The sequence below is a fragment of the Otolemur garnettii genome, unplaced genomic scaffold, assembly GCF_000181295.1.
Source record: "Otolemur garnettii isolate 467f Iridium unplaced genomic scaffold, OtoGar3 scaffold00051, whole genome shotgun sequence".
Classification (NCBI taxonomy): domain Eukaryota; kingdom Metazoa; phylum Chordata; class Mammalia; order Primates; family Galagidae; genus Otolemur; species Otolemur garnettii.
In genome coordinates, this window is record NW_003852446.1 from 9,288,730 (window position 1) to 9,313,451 (window position 24,722).

At 41.4% G+C, this 24,722-nt stretch overlaps 1 protein-coding gene and 1 non-coding gene across 2 annotated transcripts in view; one reads left to right on the forward strand and one right to left on the reverse strand.

Annotated features, from left to right (window-relative positions):
- Positions 1–24,722, reverse strand: part of APOO (apolipoprotein O) — a 69,324-nt gene that overhangs the window by 38,457 nt on the left and 6,145 nt on the right. Inside the window, exons 2-3 of the mRNA XM_003791914.2 lie at positions 3,486–3,593; positions 1,736–1,855 (exon numbers count right to left, since the gene is read on the reverse strand). Of these exons, the coding sequence (XP_003791962.1) occupies positions 1,736–1,855; positions 3,486–3,593 (228 nt within the window). The remainder of the gene's footprint in view (positions 1–1,735; positions 1,856–3,485; positions 3,594–24,722) is intronic.
- LOC111726011 lies at positions 12,941–13,049 on the forward strand. The gene has a single exon (XR_002773915.1). It is a non-coding gene; the product is annotated as a U6 spliceosomal RNA (small nuclear RNA).

Sequence of the window (24,722 nt, forward strand, 5' to 3'; positions counted from 1 at the left end):
GGGTTCAAATCCAGCCCAGGCCTGCCAAACAACAATGACAACTACAACCAAAAAATAGCTGGGTGTTGTGGTGGGTGCCTGTAGTCCCAGCTACTCGGGAGGCTGAAGTTATAGAATCACTTAAGCCCAAGGGTTTGAGGTTGCTGTGAGATGTGACACCACAGCACTCTACCCAGGGTGACACAGTGAGACTCTGTCTCAAAAGAAAAATTAGACAGATAGGGCCATGCACTGTAGCTCTCGCCTATAGCACTCTGGGAAGCCAAGGTTGGTAGAGTTCGGGAATTCAAGACCAAGATTCCATCTCTACCAAAAGTAGAAAACTTGCTGGTGTTGTGGTGATTGTCTGTAGACAGCTACTGGGGAGGCTGAGGCAAGAAGATTGCTTGAACCAAGGAGTTTGAAGTTTGTGTGATGCCATGGCACTCTACCCAGGGCAACAGAGTGAGACTGTCTCAAATAAACAGAAAGCCTACAAAAGCATTCTATAGGTTGTAAACCTCAATTTCAGATGTTAAAAAAATCACAGAAATACTTTTTTATTTTTTTTGAGATAGAGTCTCACTCTGTCATCTTCTGTAGAGTGCTGCCACATCATAGCTCACAGCAACCTCAAACTCTTAGGCTCAAGTGATTCTCTTACCTCAGCCTCCTGAGTAGCTGAGACTACAGGTGCCCACCACAATGCCTGGCTATTTTTAGAGATGGTTCTTGCTCTGGTTCAGCCTGATATTGAACTCCTGAGTTCAAGCAATCCATCCATGTTGGCCTCCCAGAGTGCCAGGATTACAGTTTGAGTCACAGCTCCCAGCCACAGAAATACTTTTATTTACATTCAAATTTATTTCACTCACTTTCATTCATAATGACAAATGCCTGATCCAAAACATGGGCAGGGATAGCAGCCAACATGCATATGAAGTTCTTTGGTCACTGGGGCAAATAGTTCAGTACTCTAGTATGTAATTCTATCCTATTTTACTAGCTATCCTATTATAGCATTCAAAATGCTCTATAACCATTCCTTTTTTTTTTTTCTTTTTTTTTTTTTTTTTGAGATCAAGTCTCACCTTGACACCCTTGGTAGCAACCCCAAACTGTTGAGCTCAAATCATTCCCTTGCCTCAGCCTCCTAAGTAGCTGGGACAGGTGCCCACCACAATGCCTGGCTATATTTTTAGATGTGGGGGTCTTGCTCTAGCTCAGGCTGGTCTGGAACTACTGAGCTCAGGTGGTCCACCTACCTTGGCCTCCCAGAGTACTAGGATTTCAGACATGATCCACCATACTCAGCCTCTATAACAATTCCTATTTAAAGTAGTACCAATTTGTAGACTGAAGGGAGAAAATATCCCCATTTCGATGTAAATGCTTAAATTAGATCTTTTTCCTTCCATTAAGAGTTCAAGTTCCATATCCTCCCCGGTAGACAACAATGTTTTTACAACTGCAACCAACAGGGCAGCTCCTAGTCCTCCACTCTCTAGTCAAGGTACCACATGCTGCCCAGTAAGGGGGAAATTCTCTTTGCAGACCTGGCAACAGCTGCTACCAGGAAGCTAGGACATCTCATCATCTCTTTCCACAGATGGCATTGATGAACACTTCTAAGTCAGGTACTCTTAACTTGGGGCCCTTTATCATGCCTTTTTCCAAAAACATGTAGCTAATATAGACTTTTCAACTATGGACTCTAAATAGAAATGCATGCCCTCTATTTTCAGAACAGCTGTACCTGACACCAACTTGTATATGGCTCGCAGTGATTTCGCAGCTGTGAGATGGTTTCTTCAAGTTGGGTCCGTGGCTCCTCTACATATTTGGATTGACCCTCGGGAACTGAGTAGAGTGAAAGCTGTACACATTAAAAAGTTAAAAAAAAATCAAAAAGCATATACAGTAATGAGATCACACAATAAATAATCAAATTTGTATGCATAATATTTCTAATAACTCATGAATTTTAGTGATCCTAAGGATTATGTGCAATCTGAACTTTACTTTAGATTATCTTTGCACCTTACTTATGTCCTTAATTAATACGGACAGGGCAAAGAGGGCAGGGCTATGAGGTGTCCTACCCCCTTCTCACCCACTGAGAGCAAAAAAGCCACTCCCATTTATCCATGTTATATACTGGTATTTGGGACTCCACCTTGGATTTAGTTTAGAAAAAGGATTCTTTTACTCTAATCAAAGCAGGATAGCAGAAAAGAAAATGTTCATAGCCACTACTGTCTGCCTTATTTACTCTCAAAAAATGCCAGATGCCAAGACCTGATTAAAAAAATAAAGGGCAAGTGGTGCCTATGGCTTAGTGGGCAGGGCGCTGGCCCCATATACCAAAGGTGGCAGGTTTGAACCTGACCCCAGCCAAACTGCAACAAAAAAAATAGCTGGGTGTTGTGGCAGACGCCTGTAGTCCCAGCTACTTGGGAGGCTGAGGCAAGAGAATCACTTAAGCCCAGGAGTTGGAGGTTGCTGTGAGCTGTGACGCCATGGCACTTCACCAATGGTGATAAAGTGAGACAATGACTCTAAAAACTAATAATAATAATAATAAAGAGCAAAAGATAAACTAATTAGCTTTAGGTAAACACCATTCAAGTAGCACTGTCCAGAAGTAAAGGTAGATCTTTACACCACTTCATTCAAATGCAAGAGAAACCCCAAATCCAAAATAATCAGTGGGAAACACAGACAAGAATATAAACAACATAGAGATTTCTTTTTTTTAATTTATTTAGTATTTATTAAGTATGTGCTTAGGAACCTCTACTGCAGTCAAGGAACAGAAAGAATCCCAAGCTCTGATTTCTTAGAGAAGGAAAAATGTGAGTATTTTCTTGGCTTAAGAAGAATCAAGATAAGCCAAGAATCAGGCAAAGCACTTAGAAAAGTGAGTTCTGTTGAATCTACTGAGATGTAGCAGATTCCCCAGTAAAAATCTATACAATATTCCTTAATTATGCCCTTCGCCAAGTACCACTAACGTTTACCTGTTGAGAAGCTATAGTTTAGGCTTGGCACCTATAGCTCAGAGGCTAGGGCACCAGCCACATGCACTGGGGCTGGCGGGTTCGAACCCGGCCCAGGGTCTGCAGAACAATGACAACTGCAGCAACAACAACAACAAAAAAAATAGCTGGGCGTTGTGGTGGGCACTTGTGGTCCCAGCTACTTGGGAGGCTGAGACAACAGAATCACTCAAGCCCAAGAGTTTGAGGGTTCTGTGAGCTGTGACACCATGACCCTCAACCAAGGGTGACATAGTGAGACTCTGTCTCAAAAAAAAAAAAGCTATAGTTAGAAATTAGTAGGAAATTACTAATTTACCACAAAGAAAATAAACTATAAGGAAATATATATATTGCCTTCTTTTAAATATCTTAACAGTCTAATCTTCCTGATAGACTTTATAAAAACCCTCCTACAGTAACTAAATCAGATGTTCAAAATACATCCCAACATCAATAGCATGTTACCTCATTAACCTTCATTGGATTTGTGGGGGGTGAGTCCTTTCTCGGAGCTGCATAGACTTTGAAGGCGAGCAAGCTCAGGCTGGCCGGCCCCACGGACCTCTGAAGTACCTGAAACACAGGAATAATCGTAAACCTTAAACCTTCTCTCCATGCTACAGACCGAGTGAGCAGAATGTCAGCACAGACATAACCTCAGCCACTCCTGCCCCGCAAGGCTTATAGTGCCTTATGAGAAATAAATGCGTTCTTTGAGTTCGGAGGAAGTCAGAATCTAAAAAGCATGTTCTCCCATCCTTAAAATTTCAAGTCAACTTTATCTTAATTTCCGAAAGATAATAGTTCCTAAGTTTTTCTACCTGGCCTCTCAAGTAAACTGAGACATAAAGATAAACAGATATATCCATCTATAGCTAGAGATCTACCTATCTTTGGAACCCAACTAAAACCAACTTATCATCTTTCCCTCAGACCTGCCCCTTTTTCTCTTACTTCCTCTCTCATGAATTGTGCCATCACCCAACCAGAAAATCCTATCAGAAACTCCAGATCCCTTCAAAACTACTCTCTTACTGATTTTCATGAATACAATATAGTACATGGTTAACCGCAGTCACCAGGTTGTACAACAAATCTCTTGATCTTATTCCTCCTGTCTGACACAAATTTTGTGTGTGTTTTTTTTTTTTTTAGAGACAAGAGTCTCACTTTGTCGCCCTCAGTAGAGTGCTGTGGAGTCACAACTCACAGTAACCTCCAACTCCTGGGCTTAGGCGATTCTCCCATCTCAGCCTCTAGAGTAGCTGGGACTACAGGCGCATACCACAACACCTGGCTATTTTTTTACTGCACTTTGGCAGGGGCCAGGTTTGAACCTACCACCGTTGGTATATGGGGCCGGCACCCTACCCAATGAACCCCAGGCGCCGCCCTGAAATTTTTTGTTCTTGGACCAATATCTCTCCAACTCCCCAACCCCCAGCCCCTTGTAACTACCATTCTACTCTCTGCTTCTGTGAGTTTTTTTTTTTTTTTTGAGACCGAGTCTCACTATGTTACCCTCGGTAGAGTGCTATGGCTTCACAGCAACCTCAAACTCTTGGGCTTAAGCTAAGGTGACCAGATTTTAACATTGGTAAAGCAAGACACCATTGACCGGGGGATGGGGGGATGGTTTCTTAATTAAAAATTTGGTCTATGTGGAGCAACAAAAATTTTCATAGAACGCAAAAATAGTATTGTAATATATATTTTTTAACTTCAACATAAGTACAATTTACAAATATACATCAAAAAAATTATTTATAGTATTATTTTATTCTTTGGCATATTTCTCACTTGAGTGAATTTTTTTTTAGTAGATTGCTTTCAATTGTTTAAAAGGTCATGAAATTTTTCACAAGAATTTGTTAAATTATATTTCACACATAAAATGGCTTTCAAAGTCTGAACACTTAATTGTGATTTTTCTGATGTCCACCTTTATTTACCATAGGAAAAAACGCGTTCAGTTGCAGCATTAGTTCCTGGTAAGGACAGCGTGTATCCCGCAATTTTTAGTGCCTTATTGTATGGAACATGGTTTCAAAATGATGAAATATTTCTAACCATTTGTTCTCTATTGTGATTTTTGCTGATGCCCAAGATTTAACCTTTTCCTTATCAATATATATTTTTAATAATGATACCTCACTTTCAAGGCTGGTGCTAGACTTTTTGCTGCCACTATAAAATATAAATGAGTACTGTCTGCTAAATTCATGAAATAAATAAATTACCTACCTAAATTATTTGAATAGCTGATTTGTTGACATCACTTGTTTAACTAGCACTAGCACGCAGTTCGTCTGAGAGACAGTTACAAAATGTTTTCATCGTTGCCATTGCCAAAAAATGCCATTGCTCATTAAGTCCAAACCATGGTGGTCAAATTCTAACAACTGATCAACAATGCGAACTTTGATAAGCAGTTCTCGATAATCAGTTCTCAACAATTATTTGTTATTATTAAAGTTTAACATTATAAAATTAACAAAAAATAATATAAAACTCATATCTTGGTGAAATAGCCACATGGCAGCTGAAAACCGTATACTCCCTTCCTGTTCTCCCGCCTTTCCCTAGCTTGTTGTGCATTCTTTCCAAAAATTGGGACTTTTTAAAAATGCCACAGGACACAGGACAGACTGTTAAAAATCAGGACTGTCCCACCAAAAGCAGGACGTCCGGTCACCTTAGCTTAAAGCGATTTTCTTGCCTCAGCCTCCCAAGTAGCTGGGACCACAGGCGCCCGCCACAACACCCAGCTATTTTTGTTGTTGTAGTTGTCTTTTTTTTTTTTTTTTGGAGACAGGAGCCTTAAGCTGTCCCCTTGGGTGGAGTGCTGTGGCATCACAGCTCACAGCAACCTCCAACTCCTGGGCTCAAGCGAGTCTCCTGCCTCAGCCTCCCAAGTAACTGGGACCACAGGCGCCTGCCACAACACCCGGCTATTTTTTGGTTTGCAGCCGTCATTGTTGTTTTGGCGGGCTGGGCTGGATTTGAACCCGCCACCTTGGGTGTACGTGGCTGGCGCCTTAGTCACTTAAGCCACAGGCGCTGAGCCAGTTGTCATTGTTTTTAGCAGGCTTGAGCCGGGTTTGAACCCGCTAGCCCCGGTATATGTGGCTGGCGCCCTAATCCCTGAGCTATGGGTGCTGAGCCACTTTCCTGGATTGTTTTAACAGTATCCTAACTGGTCACATGGCTCTCTAATGACTCAAACCACCACACTCAGAATGATCTTTCTAAATTGCAAACCTGATTACATATTCTAGCCTATTTAGTATCTTTGTTATCAATTAATGTTATCTAGGACTTTTATGTGAACCAAACAAGGCCCATTATAACCTGACCACAACTACCTTCTCTAACCTCATCTATCACTCTGCCCCTGCCACAAAACTTGAACTCCCTATATTTCTCCCATGCTGTTTCACAGGTTCGTGGCTTCACACATGCTGATTCCTATCTAAAATGTCCCATATGTGCTTTGCCTTTCTATAGAACTGTATAACAGCAAGGAGAACTCCTGCTTTTATTTTATTGTTTTTATTTGTCCATTTGTTTACATCTATCAAGTTCTCCCTATCAGATTAGAGGCCCTTTCAGGATGCAGCTGTGCCTAGCACGTAAGAAATGCTCAATGAGTAGGGTGCCAGCCACATACACCAAGGTTGGTGGGTTTGAGCCCGGCCTGGGCCTGCTAAACAACCATGACAACTGCAACCAAAAATAGCCAGGCATTGTGGCAGGTGCCTGTAGTCCCAGCTACTGGGGAGGCTGAGGCAAGAGAATCGCTTGAGCCCAAGAGTTTGAGGCTGCTGTGAGCTGTGACATTACAGCACTCTACAGAGGGCAATATAGTGACTCTGTCTCAAAAAAAAAAAAAAAGAAATGCTCAATAACTGTTTACTGCCTACTCCAATAAGATAAAGGAAATGGATGGAAGAGAGGTGAAAAACAAATAGGTAGCTGATCTTGTTCTATTTAGGCATGATTTAGCACCATGGAAATCATATTACTGGGCTCAGCGCCTGTGGCTCAAGTGGCTAAGGTGCCAGCCACATACACCTAAGGTGGCGGGTTCAAATCCCCAGCCCGGGCCTGCCAAACAACAATGATGGCTGCAACCAAAAAATAGCCGGGCGTTGTGGCGGGGGCCTGTAGTCCCAGCTACTTGGGAGGTTGAGGCAGGAGACTCGCTTGAGCCCAGGAGTTGGAGGTTGCTGTGAGCTGTGACGCCACAGCACTCTACCCAGGGGAATAGCTTGAGGCTCTGTCTCAAAAAATAAAAAAGAAATTATATTACTGAGATTTGCTATGCTTGTATATAAGAAATTAGGCCATTCTGGAATATTGACAAAACACACAATGTTAGATAAAATATAAACAAAAACATCTGTTGAAATGTATGCCTGGAGTCATACAAAAAAGGAAATTCCTATATATGAGAAGCAAATAAACAGCTGAAAGCCATACAAAAGAGTAGTTATTACTTTAACTGGTTTAAAAATAATTGACACATCATGAAACTTCAAAGGTCTTAATTTCAAGGCAATATTGCTATGGATTTCTCTTATTTCCAAGGTAAAAGTTAGCCAGCTACTGCTGACATTCATCAATGTGGTTTGTGCCTATCACAGTTATTAGGCAGGACCAGCAGCACCGTAACTACCTAAAAAGATCAACATCCCTCCCAGAAAACTGCTGCAACCTTCATAGGAGGAGTCTGATATTTTTTTTAGTATCCTCTTTATTTTATGATTATTATTCGCAATTTTTGGCTGGGGCTGGGTTTGAACCCACCACTTCTGGCATATAGGGCGCTCTTTTGAGCCACAGGTGCCACCCCGAGGAGTCTGATTTTTTATATTCACAATTTAAGTTAATAAAACCATAGCTCTTCTTTCCTCTTCCCCCGTCATCAGCTCTTTTTTTTTTTTAAGTGGCTGAGGGTTCAAAGAACATTACCAGCTCTTTTCAAGAGGCCAAGCCATCTAAAGTTTGAGCCACACAAGAATAAGCTGCAGGTGTCTGGAGGCACTAACGCATTACTCTCTGCTTTCTGTGTCTGCCCAGGACCGAGAGACCACGACAATGCTGCTAAAACTAGTGACTTTCTATTGAAGCATGCTGGCCCCACCTCAGGACTTTGTTTCTAATTTTCCTCACGTATCTGCTCTAGCTGGCACCCTGCCCACTCCCCATGCTCTCATCTCTCCTCTAACCTCTAAGCAATTTGGTTTCATAGTTTTCCCTTCATTCTTGCTTTATATACTGGCATCCTTGGTATATTGGATCCAGGACCCCTGTGGACACCAAAATCCAGGGATGCTCAAGTCCCTTATATAAGATGGCATAGTACAGACGACACCTGTGGCTCAGGGTGTAGGGCACCAGCCCCATATACTGACGGTGGCAGGTTTAAACCCGGCCCCGGCCAAACTGCAACAAAAAAATAGCCGGGTGTTGTGGCAGGCACCTGTAGGCCCAGCTACACGGGAGGCTAAGGCAAGAGAATCGCCTAAGTCCAGGAGTTGGAGGTTGCTGTGTGCTGTGTGACACTGCCATGGCACTCTATTGAGGGTGATAAAGTGAGACTCTTTCTCAAAAAAAAAAAAAAAAGATGGTATAGTATTTGCATACAATCTACCAGGCGTCCTCAAGCTACAGCCTGTGGGCCACATGCAGCCCGCCTAGGACATTTATCCGGCTGCTGAGTGTTTTTGCCGCTGCTGCCAGTCCTGCTTAGTAGCCGACTCGTTCCAGTCTGAGGGACAGTGAACTGGCCCCTGTTTAAAAGTTTGAGGACCCCTACACACATCCTCTGTGTGTTTTAAATCGTCCCTAGATTACTAATAATACCTAACACAATGGCCACACACCACTTCACTTACATGGATTCATTGTAGTACCAGGAGCACAGCAATTTCAAGTTTTGTTTTGGGAACTTTGTGGAATTTTTTTCCTGAATATTTCCGATCCTCGGTTAGATGTAGAACCCAGGGTTACAGAAGTAGACTGTATTGTCTTAGGTTGACCTTTTAAATTCTCAATTCCTGCTTCCGATTATTAATCCTATCTACTTTTCACAGATTTTATTTTTTATCTCATGGCCTTCTTTTTATTCCTGTTTCTACTTTTATGTTGTTTCTACTTTTATGTTCTTAATGACTATTCCCACTCACTTTCATCTTGGATTTTAAATCTCAACTTGTTTACTTTCATTTTATTGGATTCTTATCAATTTCTACTTAATTTTTTCCTCTTATCTTACTAATTTTTCCAGCTATAATAATTATTTTGAGCCTTCCCCCCCTCTATTGCCTAAGCTGTTTTCCTCCTCTTTGTCTCTTATTAGTTCTCCTCAAGCCCACCCTGAATCCCATCCCACAGAAAGAACTTCAGTCACAGGGTGGTAGCCCTGGAGAAGGTGGCTCCTGCAGTGTCCTTTTCAGCTTCTGGCAGGCTCTCGACTTGGGAGACCCACAAATGAATACTCCTCAGGGCAACAATTCTTTCTCTGCAGAGACTGCATGATTTAGTTCAGGGTTTCTCAACCTCAGCACTATGGATATTTAGTATTTAGACCAGGGCCTTCTTTCTTTCTTTCTTTCTTTTATTTTGAAACAGTCTCACTCTGTCACCCTGGTTAAAAAGTACCCTGCCATCATAGCTCACGGCAACCTCAGACTTCTGGGTTCAAGTGATCCTCCTGCCTCAGCCTCCTGAGTAGCTGAGATCACAGGTGCCTGCCACAATGCCCATCTAATTTTTATATTTTTAGTAGAGATGGGGTCTCACTCTTGCTCAGGCTGGTCTTGAACTCCTGAGCTCAAAGGATCCTGGTGCCTCAGCCTCCCAGAGCACTAGGATTATAGATGTGAGTCCCTTTGCCTGGCCTTGCTCCTCCTTTGTTGTGGGGCTATCCTGTACATTGTAGGAGGTTTAGCAATGTCCCTAGCCTCTACTCATTAGATACCAGTAGCACCCCAGCCAAGGGGGTCAAAAATGTCTGAAGACACTACCAAATGTCTCCTAGGGAGCAACCTGTCCCATTGAGAATCATTGTTTTACTTAAATATCATTATTTTGTGCCATCTCTCACTGTCCAGACTTAAAGAAAATCACTGGGCAACAGAGTGAGACTATCTCAAAAAGTGAACAGAACAGTCACTTGTCTGCGGGGGTTAAGTGAGGGGAGGAGGAATGGACTCACTGTGAAGAGGCACAAGGGAGCTTACTGGAGTGAAAGAAAAAAATCTATATCTTGATTGGGTATTGGTTATACAAAATGTATGCATGTGTCAAAACTCAAACTATACATCTAAGATTGAATAACTTAAAATCTATGTATTTCACTGCATGTATAATTTTTAAAATTAAGGAGATTTTAAGTTAATTAAGTTAAATTATACATGTAAATTATGCATTGTATAACTTAAAATCTATGTATTTCACTGTATATAAATACATAAAATCTATGTATTTCACTGCATGTAAAATTTTTTGAGGTAAATTATACCTCAAAAAAAAAAATCTGTGGCCTCTAGCACACCTATTCTGTACCCAGTTCATGCCAAAATATAGGTGAGAAATTTAGGCCAAGATCATTCCTAGGAAGGAGCCAGCCACACACCTGACCATGATAAGGAACTAGGCAGTATGGATCTGTGCAACAGAAACTCGCAGGAAAACGTTTGGTAAAGGGTCCCCAGGCAGACAAGGCTGACACTGAGCCACTCAACATCTTGGGTGGTTCACCTTCCTTTCTGACATCAAAAGGGACTTCTCCTGGTATGAGACTACCCCACCCTACCTCAGCACACTCACAGCCTTTGCTTAAGAGGAAGCTGGCCAGACCTGATTTTATCACTAATGGGGGTTCTGGACAGGTGGCTGTATGCCTGCCATATTTCATTGGTGCTCATGTTGAATATTCAGGCCAACTCCTTTGATAACAGAATTTAAAAAGGAAAAGTCTGTTAAAGTAGCCAGAGATACTAGCAGAAAGTATGAAGGCACAAACTAAAGGCAAAGAAGAACCTTCTTCAATATTCTGTCTCCTTAAGAATGAACCACTCATCTGAAAGTGTGGTGCCTAAATTTCTCACTTATATTTTGGCATGAACTTGGCACAGATTAGGTGTGCTAGAGGCCACAGATCTTTTTTTGAAGTATAATTTACATGCAGTGAAATGCATAGATTTTAAGTTATATAATCTTATATGTATAGTTTGAGGTTTTGTTTTGTTTTGTTTTCAGTTTGTCCAGAACAGGGTTTGAACCCGCCACCATCGGTATATGGGGCTGGCGCCCTACCCACTAAGCCACAGGCACTGCCCGAATAGTTTAAGTTTTGACGCATGCATACATTTTGTATAACCAAAACCCAATCAAGATATAGATTATTTCTTTCACTCCAGTAAGCTCCCTTGTGCCTCTTCACACTGAGTCCATTCCTCCTCCCCTCACTTCACCTCTGCAGACAACCAACTTATGGGATCTGGGTCATAATCATAAAAAACTCTGGGTTTAAACTTTGCTCCTACTGGCACTCCTCTTGGGTTCTCTTATGAAACACAAACACAAAGGTATTCTCTTTCCATGAGGAATCCTGACCCATTATGGCCATTATGGTAAAAGGAAACTATATGTGCCTCCCGAGAAGTGAAATCTCCCCTGGATTTTTTCTCATAGGGGCTGGAACCTCTAGACTGCATGTACCCAAGGGCTGAGCACTCCCTGTCCCAAGTGGCAGTCCTTGAGGAGCCTTGTTTGCTAAGTTCACTCCCTGGTCAGGACAGATGACTTGGCTCAGAAAGTGGTTATATGTGTACCTTCTGAGAACTGATTAGATATGCTATACTTTGGATTAGATGAGTTTAGCTTGTCAGATCAAAGTCAAGCAAGGTCTATAAGAGCTGCACCTTCAATGACTCTAAGCAATAGACTAGAGCCAAAGGCCGCATTTCTTTAGATCCAGCCCCTTTGGAGTATAGCCTTTAGATACTAGATGTCTCTCCTAAAAATCAGCTAGTTGAGGGGGATTCTAAGTAAGGACCCCAATGTTGTGGCGTGTTTGAGGTTTCTAACATCGCTGTGAAATCCACAGTCAGAGAGGGAAAAGCTAAACTTTGGCTTAGGCAAAGGTGAGTTGGTGACCCTTAGCTTTGCAAACTGTCAGATGGAGGGTCATTGAGTCCTCTGGCTCATGGGGCTATACCTTCTTTCTGGTCTGATCTATTCCTCAGCAAGGTATTTTATACTCACCCTATCAATGAATATTCTGTCTTGGACCTTGGACCCCCTGTGTCTTTCAACTTTTGTTTTACATAGCCCACAGAGGACTTAATTTCAATAAGAACTGAGCAACGCCAGGATTGGTATTCAGTTAGAAGGGATCCTAACAAAAAGTATGGTAAAGGAGTAGGCTACCATTATTTTAAGGATACGCATTTACTTCTTACTCCTTCTCCACTAAGGCTTGCCAAGGACTGAACTGATGATGGCAAAACCAATCTGGCCAGAAAAGAAAGGTTACATATAACAATTAGAAGATGTCAGCTAGAATTTTGTTTCGAAAACAGAGACATGTGGCTGGGCGCAGTGGCTCACATCTGTAATCCTAGCACTATGGAAGGCCGAGATGGGTGGATTGCTTGAGTTTAGTAGTTCAAGACCAGCCTGAGCAAGAGTGAGACCCCGTCTCCACTAAAAATAAGAAAAAAAACTACCCAGGCATTGTGGCAGGCACCTGTAGTCCCAGCTACTCAGGAAGCTGAGGCAAGGGCATCACTTGAGTCCGAGAGTTTGAGGTTGCTGTGAGTTATGATGATGCCATAGCCCTCAACCCCAGGGCAGCAGAGTGAGACTCTGTCTCAAAAAACAACAAAACCCCTCAAATATATGTATTCATGCTTACTTTGGCAGCATATATATATTAAAATTGGAATAATACAGAGAAGATTAGCATGGCCCCTGAGCAAGGATGACATGCAAATTTGTGAAGTGTTCCATATTAAAATATATATATATATTTATTGCACAGCTACTCCATGTCAGGCCTGGTGCTAAACAGGATACAACATTTAAGCAGACAGGGTCTGTGCCCTTCCTTACAGAGCTTCCAGGAAGCTTATGAGGTTACTCAAAAAGATTCAGGCCACAATTTAAAAAATAAATTCATATTCTAAAAAAGACTCAGATATAAGAATTGAGCTTCAGCTCCAGCAGCAAGGGTAGATTCTTAGACACAGTTTACCAAGAATCTGATGGGGTCATAAACACTCGGATCACAATGGATACCCAGAAGACTAAATCACTCTTGCTTTGCAAATAAAAGTACACTGCCCAGGATTCTGTAGCTCCAGGACCACACTGTGACTTTGTTCCAGTAAGACTGTTTTAAAGACAAATGAAAACCTCAAGCTAAATAACACACTTAGAATTATAACTCAGAATTATTCAAAGATGCTCATGAAGGGTGGGGCTCAAATCCCTAATGACTTGCTTTCTTTTTCAATTCTATAAAAAGTCCAGTGTATGGTCTCTCCCATATTTAAGGGTGACCCTTTGGCTTGGCATCTGTGGCACAGTGGTTACGGCACCAGCCACATACACTGAGGGTGGTGGGTTTGAACCCGGCATGGGCCAGCTAAACAACAATGACAACTGCAACAAAAAATAGCCGGGTGTTGTGGCGGGCACCTGTAGTCCCAGGTACTTGGGAGGCTGAGGCAAGAGAATTGCTTAAGCCCAAGAATTTGAGGTTGCTGTGAGCTGTGACTCCAGGGTACTCTCCAAGGGTGACATAGTGAGACTCTGTCTCAAAAAAATAAAAAAAAAAAAGGGTGACCCTTTATTCTCCTATAATTATAGAACTATTATCTTTTTAGAGCTTTCATTTAAAATATATACTATTTCCTTTTTGATATAAGGCCTTTGCAGGCCTGTGTAAAAAAAAGTTTTCAGAATCAGCTGAGGAATTTTTTAAAAGCATAGATTCCAACACCTCCCCCTCCCAGAGAGACCAACTCAGTAACTCTAAGAGGGGGCTAAGAATCTACATCCATGATAAGCCAAGTTTAGAAAACCACTTTTCCATAAGCAGATGCTAAGGGAATAGTTATTTAACTCAAGTTTGTATAAACAAACACAGCTACTTTTTAAAACACTTGAATGAAATGGAAACCATCCAAAACATAAAAAGAAACGGCGTGACTGGCCACCCACCAGAGAAATTATGAGATTCATTCACATTCAAGAAAATCTCTGACGTCTTAAACAATAGACAATGAATACCCTCTACCTCTAATTCCCTTTCTAACTACTACATCATCCTTCTACCTCCTTCTACTGACAAATGTATTTTAAAAATAGCCTAGGCATGGTGGCTCACACCTGTAATCCTAGCAACTGGGAGCCTGATGTAGGAAGATCACTTGAGGTCAGGAGTTTGAGATCAGTCAGAGCAAGAGCAAGACCCTGTCTTTACTAAAAAATAAAAAATTAGCCAGGTGTGATAGCATATGTCTATAGTCCTAATTACTTGGGAGGCTGAGGCAGAAGGATCATTCAGGCCTAGAAGTTTGAGATTGCAGTGAGCTATGCTAATGCCACTGCGCTCTAGCCAGGGCAACAGAGAGAGACTTTGGCTCAAAAAAAAAAAAAAAAAGACTGTGGCCAGAAGACAGAACAATGGATACCCTTAGCAAGCTGAGAGGTGATTAGAAGGGCCATGAGGAAAGTATCTAGAGTGCCATAAAACTTTCAGTTTGTAAAACTTCACTAATTTTTTTTTTGAGACAGAGCCCCAAGATGTCACCTTGGGTAGAGTGCCATGGCGTCACAGCTCACAGCAACCTCCAACTCCTGGGCTTAAGCAATTCTCTTGCCTCAGCCTCCCAAGTAGCTGGGACTACAGGCGCCCGCCACAATGTCCAGTTATTTTTTGGTTATAGTTGTCACTGTTGTTTGGCAGGCCCGGGCTGGATTCTAACCCGCCAGCTCTGGTATATGTGGCTGGCACCTTAGCTACTTGAGCTACAGATGCTGAGCCACTAATTTTTTTTAAAGTCCTTTCTATTCTTGGATAAAAATTCACTTATGATCCATGTACTTTCCTATATTTATGTTACATAGATAGTCCTTGACTTATGATGGCTTGACCTCACAGTGTGAAAGTGATTATGTCTTCAGTAGAAACCATACTTCAAGCACCCATATCACCATTCTGTTTTTCACTTTCAGTACAGTATTTGATCAATTACATAACATATTCAACACTATAAGACAGACTTTGTGTTAGATAATTCTCCCCAATTGCAAGCTACTGGAAGTGTTCGAAGTATGTTTAAGGTAGGCTAGGCTAAGTTATGATGCTCAGTAGGTTAAGTACATTAAAGGAATTTTTGACTTAAGGTGTTTATTGGGATACATGGGTCATGACAAAAATTTTGAGACAAAGATCAATAAACGTAAAATCCGCACGGATGGAAAGAAACAAAGCCCTCCCAGCAACACCGATAAGCGAATCAAGTTGAAACCTACGCTGGTCAATCAGAAAGGATGTTGCTGACGGTGTTTCTTGGAAGTGAAATAATGGACCACAATACACTTGGTCTCAAAGCTTTTGTAGGTGCCCACATAGAACCCCATCAGAAATTGAAGAGCATCTGTATTTCAACACAAGGTCAAAAAGACAGATTTTGTTTGCTTTCTTGACTTTGTCCCTCCTCCCTTCACTACTAAAACCATTTTCCCCAAGGCCACCAATGGCCTCCCTACTCATCTGATCTGGCCCCAAATGACTTTTTCCTTTACCCAAAGATAAAAGAAATATTGAAAGGAAGACATTTTGATGACATTCAGGACATCAAGGGTAATAAGACAACAGCAGTAATGGTCATTCCAGAAAATGAGTTCCAAAATTGCTTTGAAGGCTAGACTAGACACTGGCATTGGTGCATAGCTTCCTGATGGGTGTACTTCAAAGGAGACCATAGTGATATTCAGCAATGGAGGTACACAGCATTTTTTCTAGGATGACTTCGTGAACTTAATAGTCAGAAAATTATTCTTTTTTTTTTTTTGAGACAGAGTCTATGTTGCCTATATCTAGAGAGCAGTGGCATCATCATAGCTCACAGCAACCTCAAACTCCTGGGCTCAAGCCATCCTCCTGCCTCAGCCTCCTGAGTAGCTGAGACTACCGGCCCTTGTCACCATGCCCTGCTAATTTTTCTTCTTACTTTTTTATTATTTTGTAAGAAAACACAACAAACTATACATTATCTATATGGCTAATCACACAGTTTCCTGATTATGTTCACATCGTATGAGCATCACTTTTCCCTCTAGTTGTACTACTTAGAAAAGACTTCATAAAGAAAAAAAGTTCCATCTGGGAATTGAGGCCAGAAGAGAAGAGCCCTCCCAAGAAACAGGGATATGTAAGCTATTTTTTTTAGAGACAGGGTCTCTCTCTTGCTTAGGCTAATGTTTAGCCACTACATCCAGCCTCTTTTATATATGTATTTTTAAAATTATATATATTTAAGGTATACTACATATTTTTGAACTTACCTGTCTCCAAAAATCTCTAAGATTCTCTACCTCAGTTAATAGTCCTACAAACCATACAAAGGACAACATCAAGGCCATTCTTGAATGATAAAATTAAAAGAGATTGCAAAGACAATAATAGTTACGCTACCTGTGATAGGTGCACCAACAGACAAGGGATAGGCTTAACACAGAAAAAGGAATAAAGTACCACAACTGGGAAATTCTGGGCAACAACTAGAGAAGAGGCAGGATCAACAATCCAAAAGTTAATACAGTAGAACCTCCATAGTTGAGCACCTCCCTACATTGACCACCTCCTTAAGATGACCTAATTTTCATAGACTGGACATGGATCATGTGTACAGTAGGCCTAGTTCCTTGTTGACCAACTCTATATGTTGACCAGTTTGTTTTTTTCTTTTTTTTTTTTAAGAGACAGAGTCTCACTTTATCGCCCTCGGTAGAGTTCTATGGTGTCAGAGCTCACAGCAACCTCTAACTCCTGGGCTTAGGTGATTGTCTTGCCTCAGCCTCCCGAGTAGCTGGGACCACAGGTGTCTGCCACAACACCCGGCTATTTTTTTGTTGCAGTTTGGCCAGGGCCGGGTTCAAACCCGCCACCCTTGGTAAATGGGGCCAGTGCCCTACCCACTGAGCCACAGGCACCACCCATGTTGAACAGTTTGTTACAGTCCCTTGGGTGGTCAACTTACAGAGGTTCTACTGTATATTTCTTTTTTTTTTTTAGCAAAGTTATCCAACAGATTGCTGTTAAGAATCTACGTTATACTAGGCGCAGTGGCTCATGGCAGGATGGCTCATGTCTGTAATCCTAGCACTCTGGGAGGCCAAAGCTGGTGGACTGCTTGAGCTCAGGAGTTTAGAGACCCATCTCTCCTAAAAATGGAAAACATAGTCATCCCAGAGTGCTAGGATTACAGACATGAGCCATCCTGCCAGCCCAAAACAACTGTTTTGACAGGCACTCATTTGGATGTAAAATTTGGGAGCGCTCATACTTTAAGATACAAACCACAGTCATTTCTTTCAACGGTTAAAAGGGAGGGGTGCCCATAGCTCAGTGGTTAGGGTGCCGGCTTCATGCTCCGGGGCTGGTGGGTTCAAACCCAGCCGCGCCTGCTAAACAAACAAAAAAAGGGCATCATGGCAGGAGCGTGTAGTTTCACCTACTAGGGAGGCTGAGGCAAGGGAATCACTTGAGCCCAAGAGTTTGAGGTTGCTGTGAGCTATGATGCCACAGCACTTTACCAAGGGTGACAAAGTGAGACTCTGTCTCAATAAAAAAAAAAATAATAATAATAACGGTAAAAGGGATTCTAAAGTCAGTAATTTAAAAGTTCAGACTTTAAATCTGGGAAGCCAAGAAGGGTGGGTTGCTTGAGCTCAGGAGTTAGAGACCCACCTGAGCAAGAGCCAGACCCTATCTCTAAAAAACAGCCAGGCATTGTGGCAGGCGCCATAGTCTCAGCTACTCAGGAGGCTGAAGCAAGGGAATTACTTGAGCCCAAGAGTTTGAGGTTGCTGTGAGCTGTGACTCCACGACACTCTACCAAGGGTGACACAGTGAGACTCTGTCTCAAAAAAAAAAAAAAAAAGAGTTCAGACTTTAAACAAGAAAAACTGCCTTCCTACTATAACAATTATTAGAAACTTTGAATTCTGTAGTTCTGTACTAGTGTAAATGATGCTTCCTAGTTCTTTCCCATCCACTAAAAAAAGACTATAATCTACACAGATAAGCAAAGAAAAAATGAGCTGCTTTCAAGTAACATTATCTTTTTCTCACAGAAAACCAAGTTCTATTTTATCTTTGGAGGGGAAAATTTACCACAAAATTAGGTCAGCAATGAAAATGTATCATCTGGCTCGGCGCCTGTAGCACAGTGGTTACGGTGCCAGCCACATACATTGAGGGTGGTGGGTTCAAACCTAGCCCAGACCAGCTAAACAACAATGACAACTGCAACATAAAATAGCCGGGTGTCATGGTGGGCGCCTGTAGTCCCAGCTACTTGGGAGGCTGAGGCAAGAGAATTGCTTAAGCACAAGAGTTTGAGGTTGCTGTGAGCTGGGACGCCTTTGGCATTCTACCAAGGGCAACACAGTGATACTCTGACTCAAAAAAAAAGGAAAGAAAATCTTTCATTGGTACTTGTTTCATTTTCTGCTCTTTAAAAGCTATGAGATTTTGTTAAACTGTGTAGAAAAATAATAAACTTGTGTTATAAACAGGAAGGAATCCTCAGGGCCAAAGAGTGAGATAATTGTTCATTTCGGCAGGTTTGGAGTCACCCAGTTGAGCTATGTTGGCGTCACAGACTTAAAACAAAGATGATAATTTACCAGGTCCCAAATTTATTTTGAATTTCTTCACCAGACAGAAATTTACTGCTGCTTGCCTAAAACTCTAAAATATATCTTTCTTTCTTTCTTGAAATGGCATTCTGAGATCCAGTCTTGTCTAAGGTAAGGGAATATAAGTAGGAAAAAAAATCATAGGAAAACGTTTACTTCAAGTCTTACTTTTCAAATGCATCTATATTTTCAAAGCAACTAAAAAAAGGACATCACTGAATAGGAAAAGCTATTCTACTAAAGTAAAATCTATGACCAGGCATGGTGGTTCATGCCTGTAATCCTAGCACTCTGGCAGGCCGAGGCAGGTGGATTGCTTGAGCTCAAGAGTTCAAAACCAACCTGAGCAAGAATGAAACCTCATCTCTGCTAAAAATAGAAAAACTAGCCAAGTGCAGTGGTGCACGCCTGTATCCCAGCTACCCAGGAGACTGCGGCAAGAGGGCTGCTCAAGCCCCAGAGTTTGAGGTTCCTGTGAGCTATGATGAAAGCCACAGTACTTTACCCAACGTGACAGAGTGAAACTGTCTCAAAAAAAAAAAAAAAGTAAAATCTAAGTAGACCCAGGTTTCATTTCCTAATAAGCCACTATATGCACAGAGAACTCTGAACTCACTGATGACAACTGCCTTCAACCTTATCTCAGTTACTCATTCTGCTTACTCTCCAAGGAAAAGAAAACTTAAATTTTTTGTTACCCCTGGCAGAGTGCCATGGAGTCACAGTTCACAGAAACTTCAAACTCTTGGGCTCAAGTAATCCTCTTACCTCAACCTCCCAAGTAGCTAGGATTACAGATATCTACCACAATGCCTGGCTATATTTTCTTAGAGATGGGATCTCACTCTTGCTCAAGTGGGTCTCTAACTCCTGAGCTCAAGCAATACACCCGCCTTGGCCTCCCAGTATAAAATTTTTGTTGAAAAAATCATGTATAAAACTGAATTCAGGGTGGTGCCTGTGGCTCAAAAGAGTAGGGCGCCAGCCCCATATGCTGGATGTGGCGGGTTCAAACCCAGCCCCGGCCAAAAAAAAAAAAAAAAAAAAAAAACCTGAATTCAGTGGATGAGAATCTGAATTCACAATGGAAATCTCAGCAAAGGCTCAGCGCCTATGGCTCAAGCAGCTAAGGCGCCAGCCACATACACCTGAGCTGGCAGATTCAAATCCAGCCCAGGCCCACCAAACAACAATGATGGCAGCAACCAAAAAATAGCTGGGTGTTATGGCGGGTGCCTGTAGTCCCAGCTACTTGGGAGGTGGAGGCAGGAGAATAATAGCTTGAACCCAGGAGTTGGAAGTTGCCGTGAGCTGCGATGCCATGGTACTCTACCCAGGGTGACAGCTTGAGGCTCTATCTCAAAAAAAAAAAAAAAGAAGAAGAAGAAGAAGAAAGAAAAAGAAAATCTCAGCAAAAATAAGGGTCAAAAACAAGAAAAGTAAGTATTTGGAGTATACCCGGCAACTTTAACTGAGCTCCCAAACTGCAGGCTCAAAGTCCTATTTGTTAAGTGAGGTAAGCCATCAACAGACAATTTAGGAAATCTGGAGTCCTTTTATCACTTTTTGGCTTACTTCGTCACACATCAGTCTAACCCATGTCAGAATACGACACATGAATCAGCACCTTTAAGAGGTGAGGACAGGAGACTCATTTCAGCAAACACAGAGAAAAACAGGCTGCTACTTCACAAGGACAGAAGTTTGTGGAATGGGGTTAAAAAAAGAAACTTTATTATTTATTTTCATATATTCTATATTAAAAGACTGTTCAAAAGACTAAATAGACATACTTAAAAAAGAAACTACTGGGTATCACTCTTAACTAAGGCAATGAACACAGCACTTGTGAATCTATCTCTAGTTCCCACAGAGGGCTCCTCATCCTTACTGAACCAAACAAAGAAGTCCTTAAGCAGGAGCCAGTGTGGGCTTTGAATAAAACAGTGTGCATTGCCTCAATGAGCCAGAAAGAAGTAGGAAGACAGAGGCTGACTGTACTTAAGTGCCTTTAAAAACATATTCACTCAAAATTCAACTATACTTACTATCCATCATACATAAAGCTGTATCAGAAAAATACAGGTTAACATTCAAAGTTATAGGTTTTCAGCATACTGAAAATACTACCACCCTTGCTCTAAATTTTCACTTTTTCAAGTTTGAGTGACCCCTGAATATAAGTTTTAAAACCTACCACAATCAGAAATGGACATGGATGAATTTTTCTAATACAACTGGCATAAGGCCACGCAAACATTAGGAAAAACTCAACAAAAGTAAAAAATAAGTAACTTTCAAATTGTAAAATATCTTTAGACCAAGATGTTTTTTCCCTGAAAATATCTACATAAAGTTCCATGCAGCATGAACTAACTGTAAAGTTCTACTGACCCATTATTGTTGGAAAATCAAATGATAGAAACTCTTTCAATATCTTTATCTTAAAAATCTTTTGGCATATTCCTATCATAAGCAAGTCTAAACTTTTTGAGACAGACACCTTTGCTATGGAGATTTATTATACATCTAATTATTTGCATTTGTACATGTAATTTTGGGGGGGGTTTTGAGACGGGGTCTTGCTCTGTTGACCAGGCTAGAGTGCAGTGGCATCAGCATAGTTTATTGCAACCTCAAACTTGGGCTCAAGTGATCCTCCTCCCTCAGCTCCCAAGTAGTCAGGACCATAGGCGTGCACCGCTACACCCAGCTAATTTTTCTTTTCTTTTTTTAAAAATAGAGATGGGGGTCTCACTCTTGCTTAGGCTGGTTGCCAAATCATGCCTCAAGTGATACTCCTGCCTTCGTTTCCCAAAGTATTAGGATTATAGGTGTGAGCCACCATGCCCAGCTATACATCTAATTTTATTTTCATTTTTTATTGTTTGGAGTTCTTAGAGGTATACATCTAATTTTAAACATACCATACAAATATCAAAGTTCATTTCCCAGCTTCTAAGCCAGAGGTTCTCAAACTGTGGGTCACAACCCACAGGAACTGTATTAAAGGGCTGCAGCATTAGGAAGGTTGAGAACCACTGCTCTAAGAAGTTCCAGTCTAGCCTAGAAAGGACATGGGTGTGAAACACATATATACATAGATTATAAATTAAGCTTGTAAATCACAAAAGCCTACAAACATGAACAGGCCTCATGGGGTAATAAATTCATTTATCATAAATGTCTAGTACATTATCTACTTTTCTCCTTCATTTTGTCTCTGGTTTCTCCATTCTTTTAAGGTATTATTTCATCTACTTCTTCTTTCTCTTCCAGTGTTAGTTGGAACTGGAAGTCTATTTGCATATTAGAAGTGCTGCAATCCCAACACTTAAGGAGGCTGAGTCAAGAGGATCACTTGAGGCCAGGAGTTTGAGACCAGCCAAAGCAAGAGCAAGACCCAGTCTCTACAAAAAAAAAAAAAAAGAAAAGAAAATAGAAAAATTAGCCAGTATGGTGGCATATGAATGTAGCCCCATCTGCTGAAGCAGAAGGATCACTTGAGCCCAGGAGCTTGAGGTTGCAGTGAGCTACGATAACATCACTGCACACTAGCCAGGGCAAGAGACAAAGTAGATGGAAGAGTGCTACAGTGCCCTGGGCAGAATTTACTTCCAAATGAGAGTGAGTTTATCCAAGTTTGATTTATGCTTTCCAATCGTCTTCTTCTTTTTGTTTTTTTAGACAGATTCTCAGGCTGTGGCTCAGGCTAGAGTGCCATGGTATCATCATAGCTCACAGAAACCTCCAACTCCTTGGCTCAAGTGATCCTTTTGCTTCAGTCTCCCAAGTAGCCAGGACTATAGGCAAGCACCACCATGCCTACCTAATTTGCCTATTTTTAGTAGAGACAGGGGTCTTGCTCAGGCTAGTTCCAACTCCTGAGCTCAAAGTGTCCTCTGGCCTTGGCCTCACAGAGTGCTAAAATTACAGGTATGAGCCCCACCACGCCCAGCCTACTTTTTACAATCTTAAATCCAGAGGTGCTAATCTGCAACCATAGATCACTTCAGTGGACAGATGTGATGCATGAGGATAAGAAAGCATGTTCATACAGTACTGTGTAGTCCACCATTCTTTTCACATGTTACCTCATTTGAACCTCCCAACAATCCTGTGAGATATTGGAGGGGAGCATATTACTATCCCCACAGTACCATGATCAGGGGACTCTGAGAGATTAAGAAATCTCATCAAGGTCACTCAACTAGAAACTAGACACAAAACCAGAACCTGAGCCTGTGCTTTTGGACCGTATCCTGAGCTGTAGGGAAGTTTTTTCTTTGTAATCAACTGCCCAACTTCTTTGAAGGGTAAGAAAGGAAAAAAAAAAACTAACAAATTAGTTCTATCCATAAAAAAATGTATTTATGCAAGTAAAAATGTAGTCACTATAATTTCTTAAGAATTCCCTTAGAGATGTTTAAATTGTTAGAGGAAAGAAACTTTATTATTTTTCTTTTTTTTCTTTTTGAGACAGTCTTACTTTGTCGCCCTCAGTAGAGTGCTGTGGCATCACAGCTCACAGCAACCTCAAACAACTTTATTATTTTTCAAAATATGTGGCATTAAAAATAATATTCAAGTATAACAGAGTACTTTTTAATTTACAGATAATTTTTCTTTTCCATTTAGCATTGTAATTCTCCCTCGGTTTGTATTAGTGACACATTAGTAACATAGTAAGAAAATTAATTTCAGTTAAGTCAGACAGACAACATAGGCATTACATCACTCCATAAAGAGTAAGTGACATGTAATAGCCATTGACATGTTCACGCAGGCTCCTCTGTGTGGTAAGCTCTGAGTACAGGTCACATCCTCACCCTTCAGGAAGGAACTGACTCAGACTAATTTTTACAAGGCCAGTTTTCTTCTGGCCCTGGAGGCCTCAGTTAGCAGCTGATGCATCTCCAATCTCCAGCCCACATATCTCACAGGAAAACTCCATGCCCTTGCGTTCCATGTCAACTGATTACCACCTCTCAATGTCCAGAAAGTCTAACAAGCCCAACCTGTTCAGAGCTAAATTATTACCCTCTTCCACTTCCTCATCTCAATGAATAGTTCCTACAGTCACTCTATTTTCCAACCCAAAAACCTGGGCAGCACCCTTGAATCCTCCTTTCCTTTCTCTGCCACATCCAATCAACTACCAAATTTTGAGATAAAAAGATACTTTTAGAGGGCCCCAGATTGTGCACTACCATAATACTAGCTTAGCAACGTCTTACGAGATGCTAATTAAAAGTTAATAACATACGAGATGCTAATTAAAAGTTAATAACAACACATATTTCTTGAGCCCGGACTCTGTACCAAACACTGTTCAAAGCTTCGGGTGTAAGAGAATTTAATCCACACAACAATTTGAGATTGGTGTCTATGAGTCTTATCCTTGTTTTACAGATAAGGAAGCAGCTACAGAGAACTATCTCTCCCAAGGTAATACAAGGAAGCCCAAGGTCTTAACATAATGCTGAAGTCTCTCACTTTTGGGTTCTTGGGATGTGCTTTTCTTCTCTGCTTAGAAGGCCCTTCAAACTTGTCTGCCTAGCTTTAAAGGTCAGCACAGGCATGTTCTTCTCTGTAAGGTCTTTTCATGCCCCCTGCTGGTACTCTTCCTCCTAAGTCAATCATTCCCAAGGTTGGTGGCTTGCAATAAAAGCTAGAAGCCTGAATCCTACTCCTAGAGATTCTGATGTCATTGGTCTGCATTTCAGACTGGGTACTACGACTTTTTTTTTTTTT